A 26,256-nucleotide genomic window follows, 5' to 3' on the forward strand; every position below is an offset into this window, starting at 1 on the left:
ACCTTTACACTAGTGCACAAAAAAATAAAAGTAAATAATTATTTTCAAGTCATTAAAAATTGATTCAGTGTTGATATTAGAGTGTGAAAGATCAGGGTACCTCCATGGCTACAAAGTCTCCCCAGAAGATACTTAATGAGTGGCAGAGGAACTTCTCAAGGAGATAGAGGGCAGATTTCCACCCCCGCCCCCATATCCTTCGAGTCAGGGTTGCTGGCCAAGGGTGCACCAGTGGCACCATAAACTGTCATCCCAGAACTCAGGAGGTGAAGACAGGATCCGAAGTTCAAGGTCACCACGGTCTGTACTGCAGAAAATCTTGTCACAAAAAGGAAAAGTTAGTATCAGCAAGAAGACAAAACAAGTGGGGTGGGGGTGGGGGTGGGAGCGGGGGTAAGGGTGGGGATGGGAATGGGGGTAGGGGTGGGCGTGGGCTGTGGGCATAAACTCAGCATCTGTTCCTTGGCCTTCCAGCAAAGTGTGTCATTCCAGGGTCTGGCCAAGAGGAGGGAAGAGTTCACAAACCAAAATCAATGAGTGTGCTGCAAAATGTCTGCCCTAGGCACCTCAAAATGCTTCTATTCTTCAAATACAGGGTAACCTTGAAACTGCTCCAGATTTTAAAAGAGGGGGGAGGGGGAGTGAGGGGCACAGATCCAGGGACTTGGCAGAGGGAACTATCAGAGCCACTGGCAAATTGAGTAACGGCAAGCAAACACCGGAGCATCGTTTGTGAGCGCGCTAAGTTCCTGATGCGACGGGTGCTTTGCGGATACGGGAAGCAGCCCTGTTCTTAGGAAAGACTGAGGTACTGAGCTGAAAGGATGGCTGTGCGCGCTAGTTTTCTGTCAGCTTGATATAACCAGAGTCATCTGGTTGGCCTGTAGGAGGGCCTGTGGGGCAATTTTCTGGATTAATGACAGATGTGGGAGGGCGCAGTGCATTGTGGGTGATGCCGGCCCTGGGCAGGTGGTCCTGGGTGCTGTAAGAAAGCCAGCTGGGCAAGCCAGAAAGAGGACGGTAAGCAGCACCCCTTCACGGTTTCTGCAGCTTCTGCATCCAGGTTTCGGCCTTGAGTTCCTGCCTTGATTTCCCTCAAAGACGGCCTGTTAACGGGTAAGCCGTATAAACCTACTCTTCCCCACGTTGCTTTGGTTATGATGTTTATCACAGAAACAGAGCAAACTAGGATAAGGCCTCACCTGTCTGAAGCTTGTTTTCAACAACCCAGATGACAAGATGACAAGTGTGAGTGTCTGTGTCTGTGTGTGTGTGTGTGTGTGTGTGTGTGTGTGTGTGTGAGAGAGAGAGAGAGAGAGAGAGAGAGAGAGAGAGAGAGAGAGAGAGAGAGAGAGAAACAAGAAACAATGGGAAAGTCTACATCAAAGGCGCTCGGCATTTTAGGTCAAATTTATCAGTTTGTTTGTTTGTTTTTTCAAAACAGAGTTTCTCTGTGTAGCCTTGGCTGTCCTGGGCTCACTTTGCAGACCAGGCTGGCCTCAAACTCACAGAGATCCACCTGCCTCTGCCTCCCAAGTGCTGGGATTAAAGGTGTGCGCCACCAACCTTCCCCTCCCCCCCTTTAATCTTCTTTACTGGAGGTGGCAGCCAGCCAGGGGCAGGCAGTTGTGGTTGCTTGCGTTTCTACTATAACCCCAATGCATGGGACTCTCTCTCCATTCAAATTCTCATCTTCTCTTAAGGACGCCTGTGAGTGTGGGTTTAAGTCACTAGCAAGGATAATATACTTTGATCACACCCGCTACGACCCGGATTTCTATGTATGGCCAAACGTTCAGGAACTTGAGAAAAGGTCCCTGGGGATGCCTGTTAGTATTCTTGCCCTTGGTATGACAGAAGCTCTGCTGAGAGGCAAAACAACTCAGCCTGCTAACGCTCCCCTGCCCCCCACCTCCTGCAAAAAGCCTCACCCACACAGATATCTGGACCGCTAGCCCCAAGCTTCCCGCTTCCGGCTTCTCCAGCCACCTTCCCTGTTGGCATCTGGTTTCTCAGTCCCACTTTGCTCTTCTTGCCCCAGGCGTTTACGCTCTTTCTAGCCCAGAAGTTTTCTTCCAGGAACAAGATGTAGCCCCTCTTATCAAATGTGGCCTGTGGCTGTGCTTGGTGGCCCAGATCTACTATCCCAGCTCTGGGTGGGGGGGGGGGGGGGAGGCAGGAGGATCGGGAGTTGGAGCTCGGCTTGTCTCAACAAGCAGAAAAACAGGGCTGGAGAGATGGCTCATCAGTTAAGAGCCCTGGCTGCTCTTGCAGAGGACTGGAGTTCAATTCCCAGCAACCACATGGTGGTTCACAACCATCTGTAATAGGATCTGATGCTCTCTTATAATGTGCATGAAGACAGCATACTCATATGCATTAAATAAATAAATAAATAAATAAATAAATAAAACTGAGATCATCTACATAGCTACAGGATGAGACTCATCAAAATCAATCCATTTATTTAGGTGTTTGCTTCCCCGTCCCACCGCCCAAAGGCCTCCTTATGTAGTCCAGGTTGGCCTCGAACTCAAACTTGAGCTCCTCCTCCCTGGACCTCGCTCCAGTGCTGGCATTCCAGGCAACCACCACAATGCTCATTTTAACCTCATACGGGTATAGTGGGACGCCCTTCCAATGGCACGACAGACCCAGGCCCCTCAAGCCCGTTGCTTGGAAGAGCTGTGGGCTCTTTGCTGTGAGCGTCAGGCTCCTGCAGTTCAGAGCAGAGATGCGTGATTCGAGCATGCCAAGCTAGGAAGCCCCATCAGGCACATCCTGAAGGGGAACGGGTCTGGGAAACGAAGCTCCCTAACACTCCGCCAGGCAGTGGCGCAGGGTGCAGACCTTTGGGCACAGACCTGGGGCCCCTCTAGTGCCGCACGACAAACGTGTGTTAGACGGTAGAGCCTCTCGAACTTTCGAGCGCGTCTCCCAGAATTCTTAAAGAGCAAGAAAACGCCCCGGTGTGGAGGTGGGGCGTCCATCGGGCCCCTAGAGGAGCCAGAGTGGGGGTGGGGAGGGGAAAGGGGGTTGGGAGTGGGGAGGTGGGCCGCTCTGCGGCTTGGGATTGGCGAGTTCCGGCCCTCCGCCCACCGTCGCCGGGCCAATCGCCTAAGCCTGCTGTGGGCGGCGGGGTCCGTAGACCGGCCACCCCCCACCCCCACTGCCTTCACCAAGGGTCCCCATCTGAGCCGTGATCCTGTTCGTGCGCGCGCTCTAGCCCGGCCCAACCCGCACAGTTTTCCTGTGTGTGAGTCCAGGTGAGTTCTGGTCACATTGACTCCCGCGCTGCCCACACAACCAGGACCTGACCAGGGTTCGGTGGCCCGCGGGCGCTCCCTATCCCTGCGCACAGACTTGGCTTCAGCTGCAATTGGACACGTAGAGCAATGCCCGTTCCTAAGTCCTGTGTCCTGGTCGCTAAGGTCCCTGTGATCTCACCGTGAGCGTCCTGCCGTCCCGTTGCGACCTGCTTCCCATGCCCCTTGGCGCAAACATCGAGTTCCGCGCAGCCCTACGCTGAGCACCCACTTGGCCCCGGACCCCATGGTCGCGAGTCTCGCAGCGTGGAGCTGGGTTCTAGGGCGACGCGCTGCCCCGCTACAAGTCATCGATTTCCCGCTATTTCGCAAAGTGTTCTTTTGGGCCCTGGTGCCGGGTGGAGTAAATATTGATGTAGTGGCGCTCCGGGTGGCTATGGCAAGGGCAGGCAGGTTCCGCGCCTTGCGCCGGGCCTTGCGGGGGGATGGGGCGCGAGACCTAGGGCTGTACAACTTGCAACTTTTCGAGGGTTTCCCACCTCACTGCCGCACACTGTCCCCAACCGCCCCTTCCGAAGGAGGAAGGTTGGGGGAGCGGGGGGTGGGGGGTAGGGGTGGGGATGGGGACACGACGCAGGATGCCCTGGGGCATGGTCACTAGGATGAGTTTGGGTTCGGGTCGCTCTGGGGCTTCCTGGTCAGCTGGATACCTTGAGGGATGGCGCTACCTGCGCCAGCACAACTTTCTAGAGAGCTCCGCAAGGAGGGGGAGGGGGAGGGGGAGTGGGGGTGGCGCCCAGCAGGAGGACGCTCCAGAGAGGGGTCATGGGCCGAAGCACAGTAGCACCTGCCTCGGCCACTGCTTGGGCACGCGCGTTTTGCTGTTAGTCGCGGCAGCTGGTGCTCCACATTCCCGGCAAGGCAAGGGAAGGGAGTAAAGTGGGCCGCGGCCAGGTGGGATTTTTTACTTCACCTGGGAGTGCTAAATCCTGTCCCTATTTCTTTTCCTCCTTCATGGTCTTTATGGCTCAGATTAAGACTGAACTCTTACCGGGCGCCGTGCACACCTGTAATCCCAGCACTCTGGGAGGCAGAGACTGGTGGATCTCTGTGAAGTTGTTTTTTCGAGGCAGGGTTTCTCTGTATAACACGCTGGCTGTCTTGGACTCGCTTTTGTCGATCAGGCTGGCCTCGAACTCACAGAAATCCAACTGCCTCTGCCTTCTGAGTGCTGGCTTTCTTCCTTTTGTTTTTGTTTTTTCGATATAGGGTTTCTCTGTGTAACTCTGGCTGTCTTGGAACTTACTATGTAGACCAAGCTGGCCTTTTGGGGGTTTTGTTTGATTGTTTTTTAAGATTTCTCAAGCCAGCGGCGTGGTGGCGCACACCTTTATTATTCCTAGCACTCGCGAGGCAGAGGCAGGCGGATCTCTGTGAGTTTGAGGCCAGCCTGGTCTACAAAGCAAGTCCAGGACAGCAAAGGCTACACAGAGGAATCCTGGGGTGGGTGGGGTCCAGGGTCGGGATTTATTAATTTGTATATAGTATTCTGCTTGCATGTGCGCCTGCAGTCCAGAAGAGGGCACCAGATCTCATTATAGATGGTTGTGAGCCACCAAATGGTTGCTGGGAGTTGAACTCAGGACCTTTGGAAGAGCAGCCTTTGAGCCGTCTCTCCAGCCCCCAAGCTGGCCTAAAACTCACAGAAAGCCATCTGCCTCTGCTTCCTGAATGCTGGGACTAAAGGCATGAACCATGCCACCCAGCTTTAAAAACTTTTTTCAAAGGAGCTGTGATGCTGCATTCTTCTTGAAATAATAACCAAAAAAAAAAAAAAAAAGTGTACCCATTTTTGGTTTTGTTTGTTTGGTGTTTGGTTTTCGTTTGCTTAAAAAACAAAACAACAACAATAGCAATAACAACAACCAAAACCCAGGGCCTGGCACTTGACAGCCACCAAGCTACACATCCAACCTCTGAAGAATTCCTATCTGAAGTGCAGAAATGGTCGATCTATCTGGAGGCTGTATCTTATCACTTTATCCACAGTATTGCGCAACTGCAGTGACTCTCTCTACAAGGTTTTGGCCAGTGTTAAATGTCATCTCCACACAGTTTAGAGTCACACACAAAGGGACTGCCTAGATCAGGTTGTCCCGGGGGCCCATCTGTAAGGAATTGTCTCCATCATTACTTGATGTGGGAGGAGCCAGCCCAGTGGGCTGCCCTGTTCTCCAGGCAGGGAGTCCTGAACTGTCTAAGATGGAAGCAGGCGGCCTGGGTGCCTATGTTCCTCCTGGCTCTTGACTGTGGAAACAGTGTAAGGTGGTTAAAGCTCCTTCTCTGACCTCCTGGAACGTAGCTGAAATAAACCCTTGCTTCCTCAGTTGCTTTTGGTCAGTATGTTTTTATCACAGCTACAGAATAAAAATAGGACCAGACTCCTGTCTCCTCATCATCTCCAAAGCCCCTGTGCATGAAACAATTTCTCTCTCTCCTCACACCGCGGCCCGTGACGTCTTCTCTGCTATGATGCTATGAATTTACCTGTTCTGGGTCTGTCACATAAGTCAAATCATAAGCCATTTGGTTATTCTGGGCATTTCGTGTAAATGCAATTTGTTTTTTGTTTTTGTTTTTTATTGGCTTCTTTCATTTAATGTTCTGTCTTCAGAGTTAGTTCATTCCTTTTTTTTTTTTTTTTTTAAGTGCTTACTTGCCAGGCATAGTGGCACAGGCCTTTAATCCCAGCGCTTGGGAGGCAGAGGCAGGTGGATTTCTGTGAGTTTGAGGCCAGCCTGGTTTATAAAGCGAGTCCAGGACAGGCAAGGAAGGCTACACAAAGAAACCCTGTCCAAAAAAAAAAGGCTTATTTATATATAAGTGTATGCATGTGTGCAAAGATCTGAACTCCAGTCTCTCCTTACGACTTCAAAGCAAGCACTTTTAACTGATGGACCATCACCGCTACAGCCTCCATTTATTCCTCTTTGAGGACGAATAGTATTCTGGTGTATGGATGGGACACATTTTTGTGTATCTGTTCATCAGTGACTTTGGGTAATGTTCACCTTTGGCTCTCAAAATTACCATGAAAATGAGCACACTAAATATTTATTTTCATGCTTTTTGGATCGCTGCCTTGGCATTGAATTACTGGGTCATATGGTAGTTTATGTTTAACTTTCTGAAACGATCCTAACCATTTTCCATAGCAGCTGGAACCTGCCCCTTTTCTCCCATCCTCGCTGGATCTGAGTGGAGCCCCCCGCTCCCGGAGGAGACAAAGGAGCCCATTTCTAAAGCAACAGGTCTCAGCCACCACCCCCCAGCATGCCTTCAGGGACATCGCAGAGTGAAGACGCCTCTGCAGGGTGCCCCCAGCACTTGGAGGTGCACTCAGGGAAAGGGCACCGGGAGAAGGGCCCTTCAGGGGACAAGGAACGAGTCTGGATTCGACCCGATACCCCGAGCAGATGTACCTGGCACCTGGGGATGTCCACGGTAGACTCTCCTCATTACCACACAACGCCGTAAGTCTCTGGCTTTCATCCCAAGATGGTGGGTCTGTTTCCTTGAGGGGTGGTGCAGGGGGGTGGGGGTGGGGCAGTCATACAGCCCCCAGGCTCAGAGCTGGGATTTCCTGCCCTGTGACCGCTGTGGGTCACAGCAGTTCTGCAGCTCACATGAAATGTGTTTCTGGTCTGTTCCTTTCATGGTTGGACAAAGACTGTCATTGGCGCTGCTAGATGTCTGCCATGACTTTATTTGAAGTCACTCCAATCAAAACCATTCCTTTCCCTACATGGTCAGTGGTTTGCCCGGGAACCTGCACTGTGTCGCACCCTGTTCTAAGTGCCCAGGTTGGAGCCATGTAGGTTCCTGTCCTGTTGTAAAAGCTCTTAGGATTATCTTCATTTCCTTAGTTTAACGTCTTCGAATTAGAACAGGTAGGTGAAAGGATTTGTGTTTTCAGTCTTGCAGTGAGTCTCGCTCCCCGTGCCTGGCCAACCGACATTTATGGTTATTGGTTCAAAAGTCCCGAGAGAGCCCTGGGCAGGCGTGGGGGGAGGTGGTGCTTTTCAAGGGGTCCAACTTGCAAACTAGAGGCGGTACCCATTGCATGGATTCCAGTGCTGAGGACCTCGGGAGACAAGTGACACCCCCCCCTCCCCCAACACCCCCCCCCCCCCCCCCCCCGTCAGATGAGTCTTTGCCAGGACAACACAGCAGGGGGGGAAGAGCCTGTGGCTGCAGGACACGCAAGAGAGCTGACTCCCTGAGGGCTCCTGGGGCCCTGGGAACTGCTTGTTCAAAGACACGTGTGGCACACAAGGGCCTTAAGGGCAGGTTTGCCGTCAGCTTATCAGCCCTATCTTTGTGAGAAGTCATTGGAAGGCTGGGGGGTAGGGGGAGGGGAGGAGTCGGGGAGGTGGGGGAAGTGGGGGTTGGGGGGCTCAGGGAGGCTGGGCTGGGCACTACAGTGCAGGGAGGTGCTGGCTCGAGGTACCTGGTACCGGACCAGATATGGGTAGAGAGAAAGACTGGGGTGAGATGAACCAGCCACTTCCAGAGGCGCCTGATGTGGTAGCTGCAGAGTGAGGAGCAGGCATCCTGGATGAGGAATTGGGGCTTCTGAGGACCTGTGGGGAGGGGGTGCTACTCATCTGTGCTGGCAAAGCGCAGGAAGTTGGGCTAGATGACAAATCTGAACCATCACCTGTACAAACATCTGATAACTTTCCTCAGTGAGCACACCTGAGTCTCCAGCTGTGTCCTGGTGCTGTCCCTGCCTGGCCCCCTTGGGGTGGTTTCAGAGTCAGGAGCTCTTGGCCTTGGCCCAGCCTATCTCCACTGAGGCCAACCAAGGGCAGCCTGGGAACGGGGCTTGTCCAGATCTTCTGCAGAGCACAACTCTGCCTCTCTGGAAGCCCTGGTTGGAGCCCAGCCTGTTGCTGCCTGTTAGGCCCCCCGGGCAGCTTCTCCTTGCACCCCGGAACTCCAGACTCCTTTACCCTCCTCCCCTGATGGGGGCAGGGAGTGGAGGGTGCAGCAGCACAAAGGTGACTGAGGCTTCTGTTTAGTCAGTTTGGCTCCACTGTGAGAAGCTTGAGGCAGAGAGGCAGGAAGCCAGGACCCAGCAGCCTGGCAAGCCTTGAAGTCTGGCTTGTGGGGGTGGGGTGCAGGTCTCTGAGCAGGGTTGACGAGTGCAACTAGGCATAGGCAGGGAGTGTATGGAGGTGCAGCCACCCCTGAGCCTGTGGATGGACAGCCATATAGAGACTGTTCTGGAAACTGCTTTGGTCACATTGTGCTATTATTGAAATGCTGCGGAGCATCCATAGGCTTGGCCTATCTGTCACTGGCTCATAGCCCTGGCCCGGGCACACAGCCTTGGGGCCTTTCATTTCTGTGCACCACTTCTGTCTTGCTGGCCCTGTCATGCCAGGCTTCTGGGGGTTCTGGGAGCAAGATACCTGAGGACTGACCCCTGAGAGGGAGGCACCTCAGTTGTTCAGGGAACTGAATTGAACAGAGAGGAAATAGATATTCTGGCCACTGAATGCTGAGGGTTCAGCGGGTTAGGATTCTCAGGCAAGACAGGCTGGGCCTATTGTCTCAAAGTCTAGAAAAGAAATTGTTTTGATTGAGACAGAGTCTCGTTATATACCCTAGATTGGCCTGGGCCCTGAACTCACAGCACTCCTCCTGCCTCAGCCTCCCAAGTACTAGTATTACAGGCATATGCCACCATGCCTGGCTCTTTTTGGTTTGAGACAATAGCTTGCTGCTGTGGGAAATAGCATCTGGAAGGTTGGTGGTGTGAGCGGTCAAAGAATTTACCAGGGTGGGGGCTGGAGAGATGGCTTAGCCGTTAAGAACACTGTCTGTTCTTCTAGAGGTCCCAGGAACCATGTGGTGGCTCACAGCCATCGATAATGTGATCTGATGCCCTCTTCATGCATGCAGGTGTCCATACAGATGGAGCACTCATATATATACATTAAATAAATAAATAAGGCCAGGCAGTGTTGACGCACGCCTTTAATCCCAGCACTCTGGAGGCAGAAGCAGGTGGATTGCTGTGAGTTCAAGGCCAGCCTGGTCTACAAAAGCGAGTCCAAAATAGTCAGGGCTACACAGAGAGACCCTGTCTCAAAAAACCAATAAATAAATAAATTAAACAAATCTTAAAAAAAATTTTTTTAAGCTGGCCATGGTGGCTCATACCTTTAATCTCAGCATTTTGGAAGAGAGGCAGGTGGATCACTGTGGCTTTGAGGCCAGCCTGGTCTACAAAGTGAGTCTAGGACAGCCAAAGCTACACAGAGAAACCTTGTCTTGAAAAACAATAAATAAATAAAATAAAAATTTTTATTAACCAGGGCTCAAAAAAGAGGAAGAGAGAGAATTTATTGAAATATGCTCTCTGTAGCAGGTGAATTCCCAGAGAGGGAACACGTGGCTGAGAGGGAGAGAGATTTGGGGAAGGATGTCAGAGACAGGGTCTCGATGTATCCCAGGCTAGATTCGAACTTACTATGTAGCCAAGAATGACCTTGAGACCCAGATTCTCCTGTGTCTGCCTCCTAAGGGCTGAAGTCACAGTGTGCCACTTTGCCTGCTTGTTAATCAGGGGGGAAGGTACATGGTCTCACCTCATGGGCCGTTTGTGCTGGGTCTGTATTTGTATATGTAAACAGGATGCCCCATGTTGTTAAATAGTTTTATAGCACAAGTCATCTATCTTGAGAGTGGCCATTTGTCCAGGCAGCGCGGGTCATAAAGAGTTAGGTGCAAGGTGAGGCCTCATGTCATTAAGTCACAGGCATCAGCCGGGCATGGTGGCACATGCCTTTAATCCCAGCACTTGGGAGGCAGAGGCAGGTGGATTGCTGTGAATTCGAGGCCAGCCTGGTCTACAAAGTGAGTCCAGGGCAGCCAAGGCTACACAGAGAAACCCTGTCTCAAAAAACCAAAAAAAAAAAAAAACAAAACAAAACAAAAAAAAGTCACAGGCATTAATGGTCCCATCTGCTACTAGAACAAGCAGGGTTTTGCTCTTTTTTTTTTTTTGCCTTCTATCTCTATGTGCTCCCCCTGACAGATCAGCAAGGCCAAGTCATTAATTGGGGGTGAGGGAGGTGAATGTCTTCTTGAACTGTTCTATGTCTGAGTAGGGGCATGGGGGTGGCTAGTTGGCATTTCTGATCCATCGTAAGGGCACAAGGCAGAAAGGCATGGAAGGTGGGCGTTTTAGAGAGCGGAGGAGATGGAGGGATCTCCAGGGGTGGGAGACAGCACAGATGGGTGGAGAGAGTTGATGCCCTAAGATGGTACCATCTGAAGCTATGACCTGTGAGCCACCCATCCTGCCTCAAGGTTGAGCAGGGGCTGAAAATACAAAACAGAATTTAAAAAAAAACCAGAGAGGGGTGGGGACTGGAGAGATGGCTCAGGGGTTAAGAGCACAGTCTGTTCATCCAAAGGTCCTGAGCTCAATTCCCAGCCACCATAGTGGCTCACAACGATCTATAATGAGATCTGGTGTCCTCTTCTGGAGTGCATTTGTACGTGCAGAACACTGTATACATAATAAATAAATAAATCCTTTTTTTTTTTTGTTTTTTGTTTTGGTTTTTTGAGACAGGGTTTCTCTGTGTAGCCTTGGCTGTCCTGGACTCGCTTTGTAGACCAGGCTGGCCTCGAACTCACAGCGATCCGCCTGCCTCTGCCTCCCGAGTGCTGAGATTAAAGGCATGTGCCACCACGCCTGGCAATAAATAAATCTTAAAAAAAAAAAAAAATCAGAGAGGGACACTGGGGTCCATTTAGAATAATGAACCCATGACACTGCTGACTAGAGGGTCCGTCCCATGGGTTTGTTTTTTGTTTTTTTTTTTCTTTTTGTTTTTTTGGTCCCATTTGGCCCGATGTAGAGTATGACATTTTGGAAGAGATGCCCAGTGCCTTTCTTGTAGATCCATTTGAAGCATAATATAATGAATTCTGGAAGAAACGAACCAAATTAGATGTTGAGTGTTCTCTTAATTTAGGGTTTTACTGCTGTGAAGAGACACCAGGACCACGGCAGTTCTTTGAAAGGAAAACATTTAATTGGTGCTGGCTTAACAGTCTCAGAGGTTTAGCCCATTAGCATCATGGCAGGAAGCGTGTCCCTAATGTAGCTTCCCATCCATAACATCCTATGACACCCAAGGGCGTGTTCAGATCCAGGAGTGGAAGTCCATGTAGGTCCAGTCCCTCAAATGTCACTGTGTAAAAGTGACCTTTATTCTCCTGGCTCAGTTGTTGTCTGGGAAGCTTACTGCCTCCTTTTGCTAACCTAGGCCTAGTCCTGGAAGCTTCTAGCATCCATACAGTCTAACCTAGGCCTACAATGTTTTCAGCCTCTGAGACTTTACTGCTTACTGAGCTCCCCCTTACTTGTTCTTACTGAGCTCTGGGCTGGCTGGTTCAACTCAGCTGTTCTGGCTCAAACTCTTCTCCCAGCTGACTTATTTATTCTGGCTTCTCTCTTGGCCCAGAATTGCTCTGCTTAGCCTCAAACTAACTCAGCAGTCTGCTCTAATCTTCTGGCTTCTTCTCATTTTCTGGCTTGTTTCATTTTCACCTGAGTTCTCTCTCTCTGCAACCCATCTTTTTATTACTGACCTGGTAAAATGGCCTCTTAGGTAGCTTCCCTTTTCTCTCTCTTCTTGTGAAGGTGGGTGTATCCTATTCTGTCAAATCTTCTCTGGTTTGTAACCTTTTCTGCCAGTTAGTTAGACATCACTTTCAAACATGGATGCTTCCTTCTACAAACTAACTTTACCTTCATTTGGGATTAAAGGCATGTACCACCACTCCCAGACCTAAGCTTTTCTTTACCTGAAACTTGTTCTGTGCCAGGCTGGCCTTGAACTCAGTCTTCTGGATTAAAGGCGTGTTTGTATTCCAGCCAGATGGCATAGACCTAGAAGGTCTTTGGAGGTGATCTCTTGCCAGAACAGCCATGTTCTGAATTAACATTCTTCTACATCGCTGCACTTGGCTTTCCCAGGTGTTTGGGTGGGTGCTTGTATGCGTGTTATTTATGCCAGGTGTGGATCTGCCAGGCAGTCTACAACCCAGGTCCTTCCCTGAGGCAGTTCTGTAATTCTTGATTTCCTAAATGCCCACAATGCCAAGGCTCAAACTGCTATTCTGTTTGTTTCCTGAATGGCCTCCTCTCTCCTCTCTGTTTTAGGACAAAATCTCCAAAAATTTTGCCAGATATTCTGAGGAAAATTGGGAATACCCCCATGGTCAGAATCAATAAGATCTCAAAGAATGCGGGACTCAAGTGTGAGCTGTGTGAGTATTTGGCCCTATCAGGGGTGCCTCCGTCCTGGACCAGGGCCCTGGGATGACTCCTAGCTGAGGCTTTGGGGGTGTCGGCAGTAGGGTCTGCGGGAATGCTGGCTGTATTCGTGATTGAGGCAGCCCCTTTCCAACTGATGGTCAGAGAAGATTGAGATGAAGAGGCCAGCCTGGGAAGGCAGAGAGAGGTCAAAGGTAGAAGTTAAGCAAAGCTGTGAGAGAGTGTAGCTTGTTTGTTTGTTTGGTTTTATTCTGGTTTTTGATTGTTTGTTTTTGAGACGGAGTTTCTCTGTGTAGCCCTGGCTGTCCTGGTGGATCTTACTCTGCAGACCAGGCTGGCCTCAAACCACAGAGATTGCTTGCCTCTGCCTCCCAAGGGCTGAGATTAAAAGCAAGAGCCACTATGTTAGGCAGAATATGTCAACAAGGAGATTGTGTGGGGGTGGTTTTACCTCAGGAGTGGAGGGTCCTATGTGGGGGCGGGGCTTGTGCTGAGTGGCAGCCACGCCTGCTGAGGAAGCGTTTGGCCGTGTCTTCTCCTTAGTTCCATCGAGTCTGGCAGGTCACCCAACCACACATGGGACAAAGAATGGGAATTAGGTCCCAGATGAATGCAGACCATCCAGGAACGGGTTCCTTGCAGGAGGCTGTTCCCAAGCAGCGGTGTGGGCATTCATAGCCTGGGCTATTGTCTGAAGTAAGGGTTAAGTTGGCTTGGCCAGGGGTGGGGATGGGGGGCAGTGTTGCAAATCCGAGGGCCCAAATGAGCAGACATCAAAGCCCTTCTTTACCCACAGAATCTCTTTTAGCTCTTGGGGACAGTCTGTCTGTGGTAGGTTTCAAGAACCAGCCAAGAAGGTGGTCTGTGGGAGTGTGTGGGCTCAAATCCAGCTGCCTACTGCATATACTCATTTCATTCTGTCCGGGCATGTTTTGCAACCGTCCACCCACGGGCTCTTGACTGCCTTTCCGATCCACTTAGTGTTGCCATGGGTTGGCGGGGCTGGTGGGAGACAGGCCAGCTGTAACCAGGAGTGTCCAGGTACAGGGGTAGGCAGTGGGTATAGAATGGCAGACACCAAAGCCGGTCCTCATTCTGGGGGGGGGGGGTCTCAGGTAGTTGAGGTGGGGACCGGAGTCCTTACTCTGAAACGTGGTTGCCTTTCAGTGGCCAAGTGTGAGTTCTTCAACGCGGGTGGGAGTGTGAAGGACCGAATCAGCCTTCGGATGATTGAAGATGCTGAGCGAGCAGGAACCTTGAAGCCTGGGGACACAATCATTGAGCCGACTTCTGGGAACACAGGTGAGGACAGGGCCCGTTGGGGGCAGAGTAGAGGCTGAAAGTCCCTGGCCTGTGTGGACCTTACAGGGAGGGAGGTCAAGAGGAAAAGCACATTTGTGTACCTGGCTGTCAGAATACATTCCTCTACGGTCCGACATCAGGGTGTGGGGTTCTTCCCCAGAACAGGAGCCCTTTGTTCATGTTTCCGGGGTTTGTCCCTGGTGTCCCAGGTAGGAGCAAGGAGGCATTGGCCCCTCTCACCCTCTGTATGTCACCCTCAGGGATCGGGCTGGCCCTGGCAACTGCTGTGAAGGGCTATCGCTGCATTATCGTGATGCCGGAAAAGATGAGTATGGAGAAGGTGCGCCTAGGGCAGCCTTGGGTGGGGTTAGGTGGAGGGCGTGGCCAGTGGAGGGCGTGGTCAGTGGGAGAGTGTGGCTGGGGCAGGGCACTTTAACTTCCAGAGTGTTCCCCCCTTTGCTTTAGTCTTTCTCTTTGCCTTGCTCTCTCTCTCTCTCTCTCTCTCTCTCTCTCTCTCTCTCTCTCTCTCTCTCTCTCTCTCTCTCTCTCTCTGTGTGTGTGTGTGTGTGTGTGTGTGCGTCCATCTATATGTGTCCTCACCCTGAATAAAGGCCTTTTTTTTACTGGCTAAAACCAAAGGTGAGCTTGGGTGTGTGAAAGGGCAGGGCCCCAGAGGGTACCATTTAGGCTGTTGCGCAGGCACAGTGATGAAGGCATGGTTTTTTTCCTGGACAGGTGGATGTGCTGCGGGCTCTGGGAGCTGAGATAGTGAGGACACCCACCAATGCCAGGTTCGATTCCCCTGAGTCTCATGTGGGAGTGGCATGGCGACTGAAGAACGAGATCCCCAATTCTCACATACTGGACCAGGTCAGGTGCCCCCACCCCCCCACCCCCCCCCACCCTGCCCCGCCCACCCCAGGAAGCAAATTTGTTATCAGAGACTTGTGCTCAAGTGTGCTGTTTCCTAGGGGGCCCTGGTCTCTGCCCAACATCAGATGAGCAGACTGAGAGTGTTTCCTCAGCAGAGGTGCTCCAGGCCCTGCTCAGTGGCACAGCTTTTGATTTTTGCTGTCCCAGTGCCAGTGTTGGGGGGTGGGGAGAAGGGGGTGGCTATCCCTCTAGACACAACCCAGCTGTGCTGGGTCAGCAGTGAGGTTGGTTATTCTTTCCAGAACTCTTGAAAATGCAGAATAAGAACCTGTGCCCCCAAAAGGCCTAGTCCTCTGTTCATTTCACTTCTGGGTTAATTTCACACTGTGGGGACCTGGTTTTAATTATCTTGTATATGAGGGTCTCGCTGCTGTGGGACTTGCTGGCCATCACGGAGGTGACTGAGCAATGTCCGTGCGTGATGCAGTTGGTTTCAGCCAGCTCACAGCCCCCCTGTTCTTCTGCACAGTACCGCAATGCCAGCAACCCCTTGGCGCACTACGACGACACAGCAGAGGAGATCCTGCAGCAGTGTGATGGTGCGTGCGGTCTGCCCCTCACCCGCCTTGATTGCCATGACCTCTTCTTCGAGCTTCATTTCTGTCGCTGTGATAAAACACCGGGACAAAAAGCTACTTAGGGGAGAAAGGGCTGACACTTCCTGGTTCCGGTTCTTTATTGTGGGGAGTCAAGGAGGCAGGAACTTGAGTCATGGTCACGGGAGAGCCGCACTCCAGAGCAGATGGAGGAGTGTGCATTGTACGCCCAGTGCTCAGCTTAGGACCCCCTACCCAAGAAATGGTATCACACACAGTGGGTGGGTCTTTCTACACCAATTAATAAAATCAAGACAGTCTTTCAAAGACATGCCCATGGGCCGACCTGATGTAGACCATCCCGAGATGCTCTCTCCTCAAGATTCCAGGCTGTGTGGAGTTGACAGAACCAACACTCTCAATCAAGTGTGGTTGCCTGGGAGTGCACAAGTCACTCACCCACTCCTTGGTAAACTCAGCTTAAACGTCCTTTCTGTGAATAATCCCCTACTCCTCTAGGCTGTGGGAACTGCTGAGCTCATGGGTGTCAGTGCTGGCCTGGGGATCAAGATCTAACTGGGGCATGAATGTGACACTTGGTTTCTCCCATCTCTGGAGCTGTACAGTGATAGCTTCAGTTAGCTTACTCTCGGTATATATGCCATATATATACTGTGTACATACACACACCATATATGTATGTACGCTGAGCGCCTAGCTCTTGGGGCTGGTGGGCCATTTCTCTAAGAGGTCCTCATGGGAGAAGGTCCCACCCTTGGCCTTTCACTTGGAACCTGAGGTTGGCATTGGCCCAGGTGCACACTTGTTTTATGTCCAGGAGCTGGCCAGTAAAAGCCCTCGTGTTTGCTTTCCTGGTTTTATGAGTGAGAATGCTCACTTGGCAGAGCTGGTGCACATTGCTTCATTCCTGAGTCTGCTGCTCAGACTTGTCTGCTGCTGAGCTGACCCTCAGAAATATGAGGGCCTGGGCCAGTTCTCAGCCTCAGCTTCAGCCATTTTTCCTATATCCTTAAAAAAAAAATCCAGTTTGCTTATCTGTAGTCACCGAAGCATCAATCCACCAGACTCGGGGCTGCCCACCTCACCCATCCTTGAGATTCAGTTACATTGGTAGTTCAAAGGTCAAGGTCACAGTGCAGACAGCAGCCCTTGCCTGGTCATGTGTCCACAGACAGAGGCGGTGATGGGTGATGTTTATCTCGAGCTGATTTGGGTTGAATATATTTCCACCAATGATCATTTAAGAGTGGTGGGCTGGCTGAGCCATGGTCTGAGAATGTCCTCCCTCCCTCAGGGAAGCTGGACATGCTGGTGGCTTCAGCAGGCACGGGTGGCACCATCACAGGTCTCGCCAGGAAGCTGAAGGAGCGGTGCCCCGGGTGTAAAGTGAGTGTGGCACACGGGTGGTGCTGGCACAGACTGGGTGGCGGAGAGGGTGGGTCTGGACTTGATCTGAGCTGTGGTCAGAGGCGCAGAGTGCCGCTGGCATCAGACTGGATCCCCCCTCTGCCTGGGGAGCCAGTTCCTCCCACATTCCTATCTCATTGCATTGCTGTCTGGAAGAGTTGCATCACGTTGGCCCGTAGGAACTTGGGGAACACAGGGTCCTGGGGGGCTCCTATGCTGAGTGAGATGAAGTCCTTTGGATGAGCCCAGAAGCCCCCTCAAGACAGTCCCAGGTTGTGTGGGCTAGGGCAGTAGGATCAGATAGCCTGCAAATGGCATATTTACATTACAATTCATAACAGTAGCAAAATTATATTTAAGAAGTAGCAATGAAAAAAAAAAGTAGCAGTGAAAATAATTTTATGAACCAGGCACAGTGGTCCACACCTGTAATCTCAGCACTTGGGAGGCAGAGGCAGGCGGATCTCTGTGAGTTTGAGGCCTGTCTGGTCTACAGTGTCCAGAGCTGTCCTTTGTCCCCAGAGGCTCTTCGAATGCCCATGATTGGGACCCTCCCTGGAGCAGCACTGGGAGGACCTTTCCGAGTACTCTGTGTTGGACATTAGCCCCATTGGTGTGGCCTTCCTGCTTCTTGTTCGGGGTTCTGGAGGACTTCCCCTTCCTCTGGTCTGGGACTAGTACTTGCACCCTGTGAGCCATCCTCAACCAGCAGATATTAGTGGGCAGTACCCTTCCTGTTGGCCCCTGCATAGGGCTGGGTTAAACTTCTTCCTGGCCTGAACCCTAAAGCCGCCCACCCCGCAGATCATCGGTGTAGATCCTGAAGGGTCCATCCTGGCAGAGCCTGAGGAGCTGAACCAGACAGAGCAAACAGCCTACGAGGTGGAAGGAATTGGCTATGACTTCGTTCCAACAGTCCTGGATAGGGCGGTAGGTTGAGCCAAAGAACTCCCCCAGGCAGAGCTGCAGGCTGCTGCCAGGTCTTTACCTTGGTTTTGTTTTTTTCATTCTGACACTTTAGCTGCCCTAAGTGTTGAGGGAGCAGAAGAGGGAGTTCTGGTCAAGGAGCTGAGACAGGGTGAAACACATTACCATGTCCGAGTTCACATTTGCTGCTCTGGACGTAGACTCTGAGATGCAGAGGGAAGGGCAGACAAGGATGGCCAGGATGAATGTGGGATGGCCACCCTTAGCAGAGACCTATGAAGACGTGGGTGGCCTGAGTTATTGGGTGGGCCAGCGAAGGGCAGAGAAGGTTGTCCCGCCTCCAACCCCCCCGCCCCCCCTCGCCTGAGCTCAGTTGCCCCGCCCCCGGGCCCCCTGCCTGAGCTCAGTTGCCCCGCCCCCGGGCCCCCTGCCTGAGCTCAGTTGCCCCGCCCCCGGGCCCCCTGCCTGAGCTCAGACCCACGACCCGGTCTTGCCTTAGGTGGTGGATAAGTGGTTTAAGAGCAACGATGAGGACTCCTTCGCCTTTGCCCGCATGCTCATCGCACAGGAAGGACTGTTGTGTGGTGAGCGGGCCCTGTGGGTGGGAGGGCAGGTGCCTGTCCAGGATGTGCGCTGTCTTCTAGGACAAATGCATGAAAGTCATGGTCATTCTGAGGTTGTGACCGCAGTAACGTCCCTCCTCAGTTGGAGCTGTCTGTCCAGGCTCTTCCTTCCTTAGCTCGATTTGCTTGTCCTCTGCAGCCTCTTGGAGTCATTCATGGAGACGAGGGTAGGAAGTACAGGCAGGAGCTTCAATTTGCCCCCCCCCCTTTTTTTTTTTTGAGACAAGATTTTACCATGTAGTCCTGTCTGTCCTGGAACTCGAAATCAGAGACCTACCTGCCTCTCCTGAGTGCTGGGATTAAAGGAGACGCCACCACGCCCAGTTGACCTTCTAATTTTTGAGGCAAACTCTTACGATTTTTTTTTCCTTCACTCATAAACAGTTCTATCCCTGGAATGGGATCCACAGGGAGTTCGATCCACAGCAGCTCAAGGCTAGAATGTGGTGCGCCCTGGCTCCCTGGAGGGGCTGGAGAGGGAGCCCACAGGGAGCTGGGACAGCACTTCTTGCCTTCCCAGTTTTATATGAAGCTGTGGCACGCCCAGAAGCAACCTCCACAGCCTTTCACCCTCCCTGCACAGGGTGGGCAGAGCACCACTGCCTGACCACAGGCAGCAGAAGCCTCAACAGCTGAGTTAGACCTGAGATTTGGAGAAGACCAAGGGTGCCTGAACTTGTCCTATAACTGTGGTCCCATGGTTTGAGTCATGTTGGCGGGGTGGGGGAGGCAGTCAGCCGCAATATGGCCAGGTTCTCAACATCCAAGCACTATCAGGAGAGGGATCAGCCTGAAGTTTCAGCATGACCACTAGGCAGACACTCGGGGTACTTGAGCTCTCACTCAGTGAGTTTATACCCCACACTTAGTATAAGTGGGATAAACCTGGGTCTTGATGAGTGGCAGGACCACGGTCCTCTGTGAGAGGCACCAGGATGACCTTTCTGACTGCCTTGCACCTTCTTAGGCTGAGCCCAGAGGAACCCAACTGGAGAGGCAGCAACAGTGGCTTTGGCTCTCTCTGGAGGTCCCAGGGCCATATATGGTCAGTGTCAGAGAACCTAGGGCTCTCATTATAATGGTGCCTGATGTCACCTGCTTGCTTTGCATGATGGCTATGAGTAATCAATGAGGCACATGTTGTCCTTAGTTGGCTCTTTGCTTGGGGAACCAAGAACCCCTGTTCTGGCTAAGCATGAAGCCTCATTTGTTCCAGGGTCTCCCCAATTCCTCACTGAGGGTGTATTTATGAAATGCAAGCTTCATAGACTAAGAGGAGGAAGTTGACACAGAGGGATGGAGTCTTTCCAGAGCATGTATGCACATGTGTGAGATGCACATGGCTGTGTATTCATATACATACCTGAAGAATTCCCACAGATTCTTCTAGAGTGTTGGCATAGATGTGTGGGCTATACATGCATGTGTGTTTATATATGGATGCACACATAAGCACATGGGCAAGTCTAACGGTCCTCTTGGCAGGTGGAAGTTCAGGCAGCGCCATGGCTGTGGCTGTGAAGGCTGCCCAAGAGCTGCAGGAAGGACAGCGCTGTGTGGTCATCCTGCCTGATTCTGTGAGGAACTACATGTAAGGCGCACCCCTGGTCTCTGTCACCTAAGTGGCGACAGTGGGATACTAGAAACGGGTAATGGGCGGCTGGGCCTTGTAAGCCTTCTAGCTCAGGATCCTCCATGTCTTTGGAGCCAGTGTTCACTTTGCACAGCTCCATCCTGAGCCTCCATGTGCTCTTGTGTACGTCTATGCCCATTCATGGACCAGCTCAGGTGGACAGCTGTGCCCCTTATGTACCTCTTCTGTCCTGGTTTCTTTGGTTTGGCTTCATTTCCCCATGGAGTCTTTAGGTCCATGGGCCAAGCTGTACTGATGTTTTCATGAGCCAATCCTAGTTTGCTTCCTGCCCACCAGTTCTTCTGCTTCACCAGTGGCCCTAAACTGGACCCTGGAGGCTGAGTGTACCCTGGTTGGGTTCTCACAGGACTTGCTAAGCAGCCTGTGAAATCTTGTGCTGATACCTGTACTCATAGGACAGTCCTAGCTCCCCGCCTGGCCACCTTGACCAGCAGGATTGAAGTCTTGTCAGCTGCTTGGGTTCCTGACTGAACTAGGCTATTGGTATAGTTTTTAAATCTATTCTTATTTTGGGTTCCTTATATCTCTTTCCCTCTTTTCCACCCCAATCCCTTTCAACACCAGGTAGGAGAGAAAGGTTAGTGGGGAGAAGGGATGTGGTTTTTCTTAGCTACTTCCTGCTGTTTAGGGTCGTCAGGTTCCTTGGGACAAGTCCAATCTCCATTTCAGGATATCGCCAGCTTCTCATCGGCAACCAGGAGTAGCAGGGGGAAGCACCAGCAGCCTTCTTCTTTATTGGAGCCTCCGTCTCTCTCTGGGTCTGGCATTTATTCCCACTAACAAAGATCACGTGCCCTCTCATGAGGGATTTATCAGCTATGGACAAACTGGAGCAGCCTCCAAATCCCATACCTGGGATTAAAAACAAAAACATGCTTACGTATAACCCAAAACCTCCACAACACTAGAACTATTTTGCAGCAGGCCTCACGGGTAACAGGAGTGGTACAAAGGAGCATCCCACACCTTCCTTACCTTGGGCTTCATCCACAGCAATGCCTGTACTGAGCTTCATAGCCTGGCAGGACCAGGCATGGTGCACGAGCATCCTGCTGGCTTCCAGGTCAGGTGACAACCCAGAGACCATCCATCTCCCCAAAACATGGCTGTCCTGTAGAATGTGCGTGGCTCTGGCTTGTGTGGGTGCATGTGTGTTCAAGGGCCTGAAGCACTTGAGCATTTTCTATGAGAGTGCATGAGTATGTACTTCATACTGTTGCTCCTCAGCCTGGCTCTTTGAGACAGATCCTAACAGCTCTCTACCCTGCTCAGCAGCCCCTGGAGAGAATGGGAAAAGCTCCCTCTGTTGAGGCGGTCCTAGGGGTCCAAGGAGGCTGCCCAGGAACCCGAGAGAGAGGGGTCCCAGAACCTCCCAGAAGTAACCTCCAAGGCTCCTTCAACTCAGGTGCCCAGTAACCTTCAGTTTTCTGCCTCCCTGGAGCTCTGCTTTTCCTTTGTCATATGCTGAAACGGTCAGGCCTAAGGCAGTTGCAAGGCCCCCAGCACCTCACCCCTGACCATGTATGTGCCTTCCATGGGGTACAGAGGCCTCAGTGACACCCTGACCCTGCAGGTCTAAGTTCCTGAGTGACAAGTGGATGATGCAGAAGGGTTTCCTGAAGGAGGAGCTCTCCGTGAAGAGGCCCTGGTAAGGATGATGCTGGAACCATCCATGGATGAGCAGGAGAGGTGGCCTTCTAGTTTCCCACTTTGGTGGCTCTCTCATGGCCCTGCCTCCTGCTTCACAATGGCTTTTCCCGCCATTCCGCCCTCTCGCTCAGGTGGTGGCATCTGCGTGTTCAAGAGCTGAGCCTGTCTGCACCACTGACTGTGCTGCCCACAGTCACCTGTGAGCACACCATCGCCATCCTCCGGGAGAAAGGCTTTGACCAGGCACCTGTGGTCAATGAGGCCGGGTCAGTCTCACCCTTGCCCCTGTGCAGGACTCTGACCTTAGACCGTGCCTGGATTCTAGTTCCCCAGGCCTCTGTGTCCACGTCACTAAATGGGACAGGCTGAGCATGGTCAGTTTGCGTACAATGTCCAGAGACCATACTAACCCTTTGGGCCTTAGTGTTTCTGTCTCCCTCTCCCACACACATACCCACTCGTTGTCGGTATGCAGGCCCACATACTGCCCCAGGGAGTAGGTGACAGGCACTCTGGAGGCAGTACACAGAACTGCATGGTAGGAAGGCCTGGTTGACCAGCATCCTCTATCATCCCTAAAGTCCGATGGCCTAGTCGTTTTGGACCCCCGTTGGGACACACACTCTACAGGACTTGTAAGCTTGCTTGTTCCTCTGTGGGGTTCCCCTGTTCCCCCTCCCCCAACTATATTTTTATGCATACACGTATTTTGCTTGTATGTGTATATATGTGTGTGTGTGTGTGTGTGTGCACAGTGTGCTTAGTGGTTATGGCAGTCAGTATCAGATCTGGACCTGGAGTTACAGATGGTTGTGAGCTGCTGTGTGGGTGCTGGGAATTGAACCCGGGTCTTCTGCAAGAGCAGCGAATGCTCTTGACCACTGAGCCATTTAGTGATCCCCATTGAGATCTATGGATCTAGAGCTCCATCTGTGAGATGCACAATGAGGAACTCCACACTGGCCAGAGACCTCTTTCTGACCCGTCTCTTCTTCACCCTAAATTCTGTGCTCTTCCCTAGGGCCATCCTAGGAATGGTGACTCTGGGGAACATGCTGTCATCCCTGCTCGCTGGGAAGGTGCAGCCATCAGACGAAGTCTGCAAAGTCCTCTACAAGCAGTTCAAACCGGTATGGGTTTTCCCAGATCCAGAGGTGCAGCGGGCATGTGGGAGGAAGCTCAGCCTTCAAGGCAGAGCATGGTGTGTGTTGCACCAGAAGTGGGTCCCTGACCCACACCACCCCTTGGAAACTACAGCTTGCTTAAGGGGTTCGAGGTCACTTCAGTTGGAAATCACCATTGCCACATGCATCTTGAGTACATACCCATAAATGCTCTACCCTCAGTCCATCTCTCCTTCAGAGCCCACGGCCACTGGCACGGGAGTGAATGACAAGCCACTGCTCAGGCAGCTGCTCTAAGACTCCGCCAGGCCTTCCTACCTGCAGCTTGTTGGGCAGCTATGGAGAGGGTTGTGCCATTTGTGTTTGCCGAGTCTCCAGGGGCTGATAGCTCTGAGGGCCAGCATGAACACAGCTTCTCTTGCAGATCCACCTGACTGACACACTGGGCATGCTTTCCCATATCCTGGAGATGGACCACTTCGCCCTGGTGGTCCATGAGCAGATCCAATGTGAGTGGGGTCCACTAGGTGCTGGGCTCTTGTTGGGGGCAAGGGTGTTAAGCCCTGGACACTAGCTGTGCTTGGCCCAGGCTCTCGTGGTACATACTCCTGAAGTGTGCAGTAAGCAGACATGCTCCCTAGTGGGTGATGGCGAGTCCAAGGTCCTCTTCTTCCCACCGTAGCTTTTGACATCCTGAGTCTCTCCCATGTTCCTGTAAATCCAGTCATGTACCCAAATGACACATCAAGCCTGGGCAAGCCCCCATGTCACTTACTTAGCACAGCATTATCCTAGGTCCACAGAGAAATTTGTGACAACTGAAGTTCTTGGCCCTTGGTGACACTCCCAGGAGATACTGATTGCTTCTGATGGACTCCAGGGCCATTCTGGAGGGAAGGACAGCTTGTGTACCACAGGCTGTGCATTCGCAATACTCAGTCTGTCCTTCCTGCTCTCAGAGCTCCTTCCCACTGTCCACAACTGCCGGAGGGGATGACGCCCGGTCCCAGTGGGGTGAGGGTGCTGATTTTCACTGCTCTTTCCATGAGAACTAGAAGGGCCTTGTATCTGGCCCCAAGGCTGGCCTGCATGTGGGTGGCCCCATGTCTAATCCCTCTCCCGTCCTTGGCTCTACAGCACGAGACCAGGCCTGGTCAGGAGTGGTGGGGGGGCCCACAGGTATGTACACCTCAACCATCCCAGCCCCCAGGAAGAGGTCCTCATGGTCAGAGTCACAGCTTTCCAAGGGTACCTAGCCCTGGACCCCTAAGGTTGGGGAAGAGGGTGGGGAGGGACTCCCAACCTTTGAACATCTCAAAAGCAAAGCAAAACAAAACTGAATTCCAGCTTCAGGGGTAGCTGGAGCGACTGGCCGAACTGAGTGTAAGGACAGCCCCCAAACATTCCCCACCTAACCTGCAGTCACCTGCTCCGTGGGCACCCAGACCCGGACATGTGGTTCCTGTGCTCCAGTGACTCCAGAATGCAGCAAGCTGAGTTTTGCTGTTGTATGTTTCCCTGTCCTTTCCTGGGGTTCCAGATAGGCCAGTGAGATGCCAGTCATTGATGGATCTCCCCAAGGGGCCTCTGTCTTCAGTGTGGCCTTCTGGGCACCTCAAAGACTGTGCTGGCATGGACTATGCTAAGCACAGGAGAGAGAAATCCAGAGGGAGAGCTGACATGAAGGGCCCAGGCCATCATTACGGAGGTGGATATGAACCAAGGGCTGCAGGCTATGTTGTCAGCCTAGAGCCCCCTAGAACTGGTGAACAGGTCAAATCCTAAGCCAGAGACATCCCTATTCTTGAGAAGCCCCTAGGTTCCTCCCAGGCTCTCACATGAATAGGCAAGGTCCACCCACACCTAGATCACCATGTGACAGAAGCCTGGGCTCCCTGTATCATCTCAAATGGGTAGGAAACAGCCCTCTCAGCCTGTAGCCATGTGGTGTAGGGCCAGGCCCAAGCTGCTAATGAAGCTCCAGTCTGAGAAGGCTGTCTGAAGACAGAGTTGGTGGAGTGTGCTGAATAGACGCTAGGTGCCAGGCAGAAAGAGGGCCTGAGGTTTGTCCTGGCAGTGACACTGCACATGGCCTGTGGATATAGGCTGAGAGGAGGTATCTCCCATCCTGGGGAGCCTGGGTTGGCTTCCAGTTCTGTCTGTTCCAGAAAGCACCCAGCATCCTATTGCAGGGCTGGTGAGAATTGCTGCCATCTGGCTCCACCCACATGGCTCAGCAGGCGCAAGGGTAGCTGGTATTTGCTCCTTCTTGAAGGCTGGAAAGAGTCTCTTGCTTCTAACAGACCACTGGCTCAGCTCCCTGTCCTCTTTAATCCAGCAACTGTTTCTTTTCCTTAGACTACAGCAATGGCATGTCCAGCAAGCGGCAGATGGTGTTTGGGGTTGTCACTGCCATTGACCTGCTAAACTTCGTGGCAGCCCGTGAGCACAATCAGAAATAGAGCCTGGAAGTCGGCACTGGCTTCCACCCTCCCTGCTGGGCCCTCTTGGCTTTCAGAGACACCTACCAGTTTCCACGCTCAAGTCCAGCAGTGGTGTGAACAGGTGGCTATGTAGACCAGCTGCAGAGGCCCGGCCTCCCTTCCTCACACTCAGCTTCCTAAAGGAATCCTCTATGCCTGAGCAGCTTACGTGGGTTTTCCTCTGGTGTGACTTCCCTTCTGGTGTCACAGAAGGGAGTCACAGAAGAATTGAGGAATGTCAGGCAGGAAAGATGGACACATAGTACAATTGCAACAAGACTGAGGATGCCAGAAAGCGTCCTCCCCAGAGAAGGCTCCAGCATGGGAGCATGTGGGCTTTAATGAAGGCACCGTCCTGTGACCGGAGACCCACGGCTGTGAAGTGAACAGAGTGCGGCACGAAGTGTTACCACCTGGGTCCCCTGACCTGTTAAGCAGCTCTTCCCCTCCTCTCCCCTCCTTCCCTGGCAAGCACTTACCTATGCTCCATCCCAGGGGCTCCCTGCTCTGCACATGTCCTATAAAGGCAAGCACACACCTGTGACCATGTCTACATTATTTCCCTCGGCGAGTGTCTCATGTTTTCACGTTGCAGCCTCTATCAGTTTCCTTCCTTTTCATGCTGAGCATCAGTCCAGTGCACACACTGGCCCTTGTTTTGTTCCGCTCACCTGTGCACAGATATGTATGTTTTCACCTCTTGGCTGTTAGGGAGGTCTGTGCACGTCTGCTTGAGCACATTTCCCCCTGGGCTGTACCTCAGATTGGGCTCTCTGCAATCCTGTGTTCATTTGTTGCGCTGGGCTGTGCTGTGTGACATGCTTGCCTGTGTGTTCCTGGGCACCTTTCTCAGTCCTCCCCAGCCTTGGTCCTGCCCTGCCCTGTGGCTTAGATTTGCTGGGCAATAACTATACATATCCTTGTGCTCCACCCATGTTTAAATTGGGTTGTCTATGGGATGGGATG

The 26,256-nt window shown here is 52.2% G+C and overlaps 1 protein-coding gene across 5 annotated transcripts; it reads left to right on the forward strand.

Annotated features, from left to right (window-relative positions):
* The first annotated feature begins 1,098 nt into the window (after nt 1–1,098).
* On the forward strand, nt 1,099–25,834 carry CBS (cystathionine beta-synthase). 5 transcript variants are annotated; one of them, XM_084752470.1, is made up of 17 exons: nt 1,099–1,116; nt 6,482–6,799; nt 12,517–12,623; nt 13,798–13,932; nt 14,193–14,272; nt 14,668–14,802; nt 15,335–15,404; nt 16,717–16,808; nt 17,634–17,759; nt 18,256–18,340; nt 19,865–19,970; nt 21,607–21,681; nt 21,815–21,949; nt 22,705–22,813; nt 23,232–23,316; nt 23,945–23,986; nt 25,166–25,834. In XM_084752470.1, exons 2-17 carry the CDS (start codon nt 6,600–6,602, stop codon nt 25,267–25,269), a joined length of 1,686 nt encoding a protein of 561 aa, XP_084608596.1. In that variant the 5' UTR covers nt 1,099–1,116; nt 6,482–6,599; the 3' UTR covers nt 25,270–25,834. The 5 variants fall into 5 exon arrangements, with proteins under 5 accessions (XP_084608596.1, XP_084608593.1, XP_084608597.1 ...); XM_084752467.1 differs by lacking the exon at nt 1,099–1,116 and adding an exon at nt 3,114–3,266; XM_084752468.1 differs by lacking the exon at nt 1,099–1,116 and adding an exon at nt 3,137–3,266 and having other exon boundaries at nt 6,485–6,799.
* The last annotated feature ends 422 nt before the right edge of the window (nt 25,835–26,256 follow it).

This window comes from Acomys minous, assembly GCF_964271855.1.
Source record: "Acomys minous genome assembly, chromosome: 13".
NCBI classification, from domain to species: Eukaryota; Metazoa; Chordata; class Mammalia; order Rodentia; family Muridae; genus Acomys; species Acomys minous.

Excerpts from the sequence above, each read along its gene's own strand:
- CBS (XM_084752470.1), top strand. The coding sequence starts at position 6,600 with ATGCCTTCAGGGACATCGCAGAGTGAAGACGCCTCTGCAGGGTGCCCC. Across the intron at positions 19,971-21,606 it reads GATTCTGTGAGGAACTACAT|GTCTAAGTTCCTGAGTGACA; the intron begins GTAAGGCGCACC and ends CTGACCCTGCAG. Across the intron at positions 21,950-22,704 it reads CCTGTGGTCAATGAGGCCGG|GGCCATCCTAGGAATGGTGA; the intron begins GTCAGTCTCACC and ends GCTCTTCCCTAG.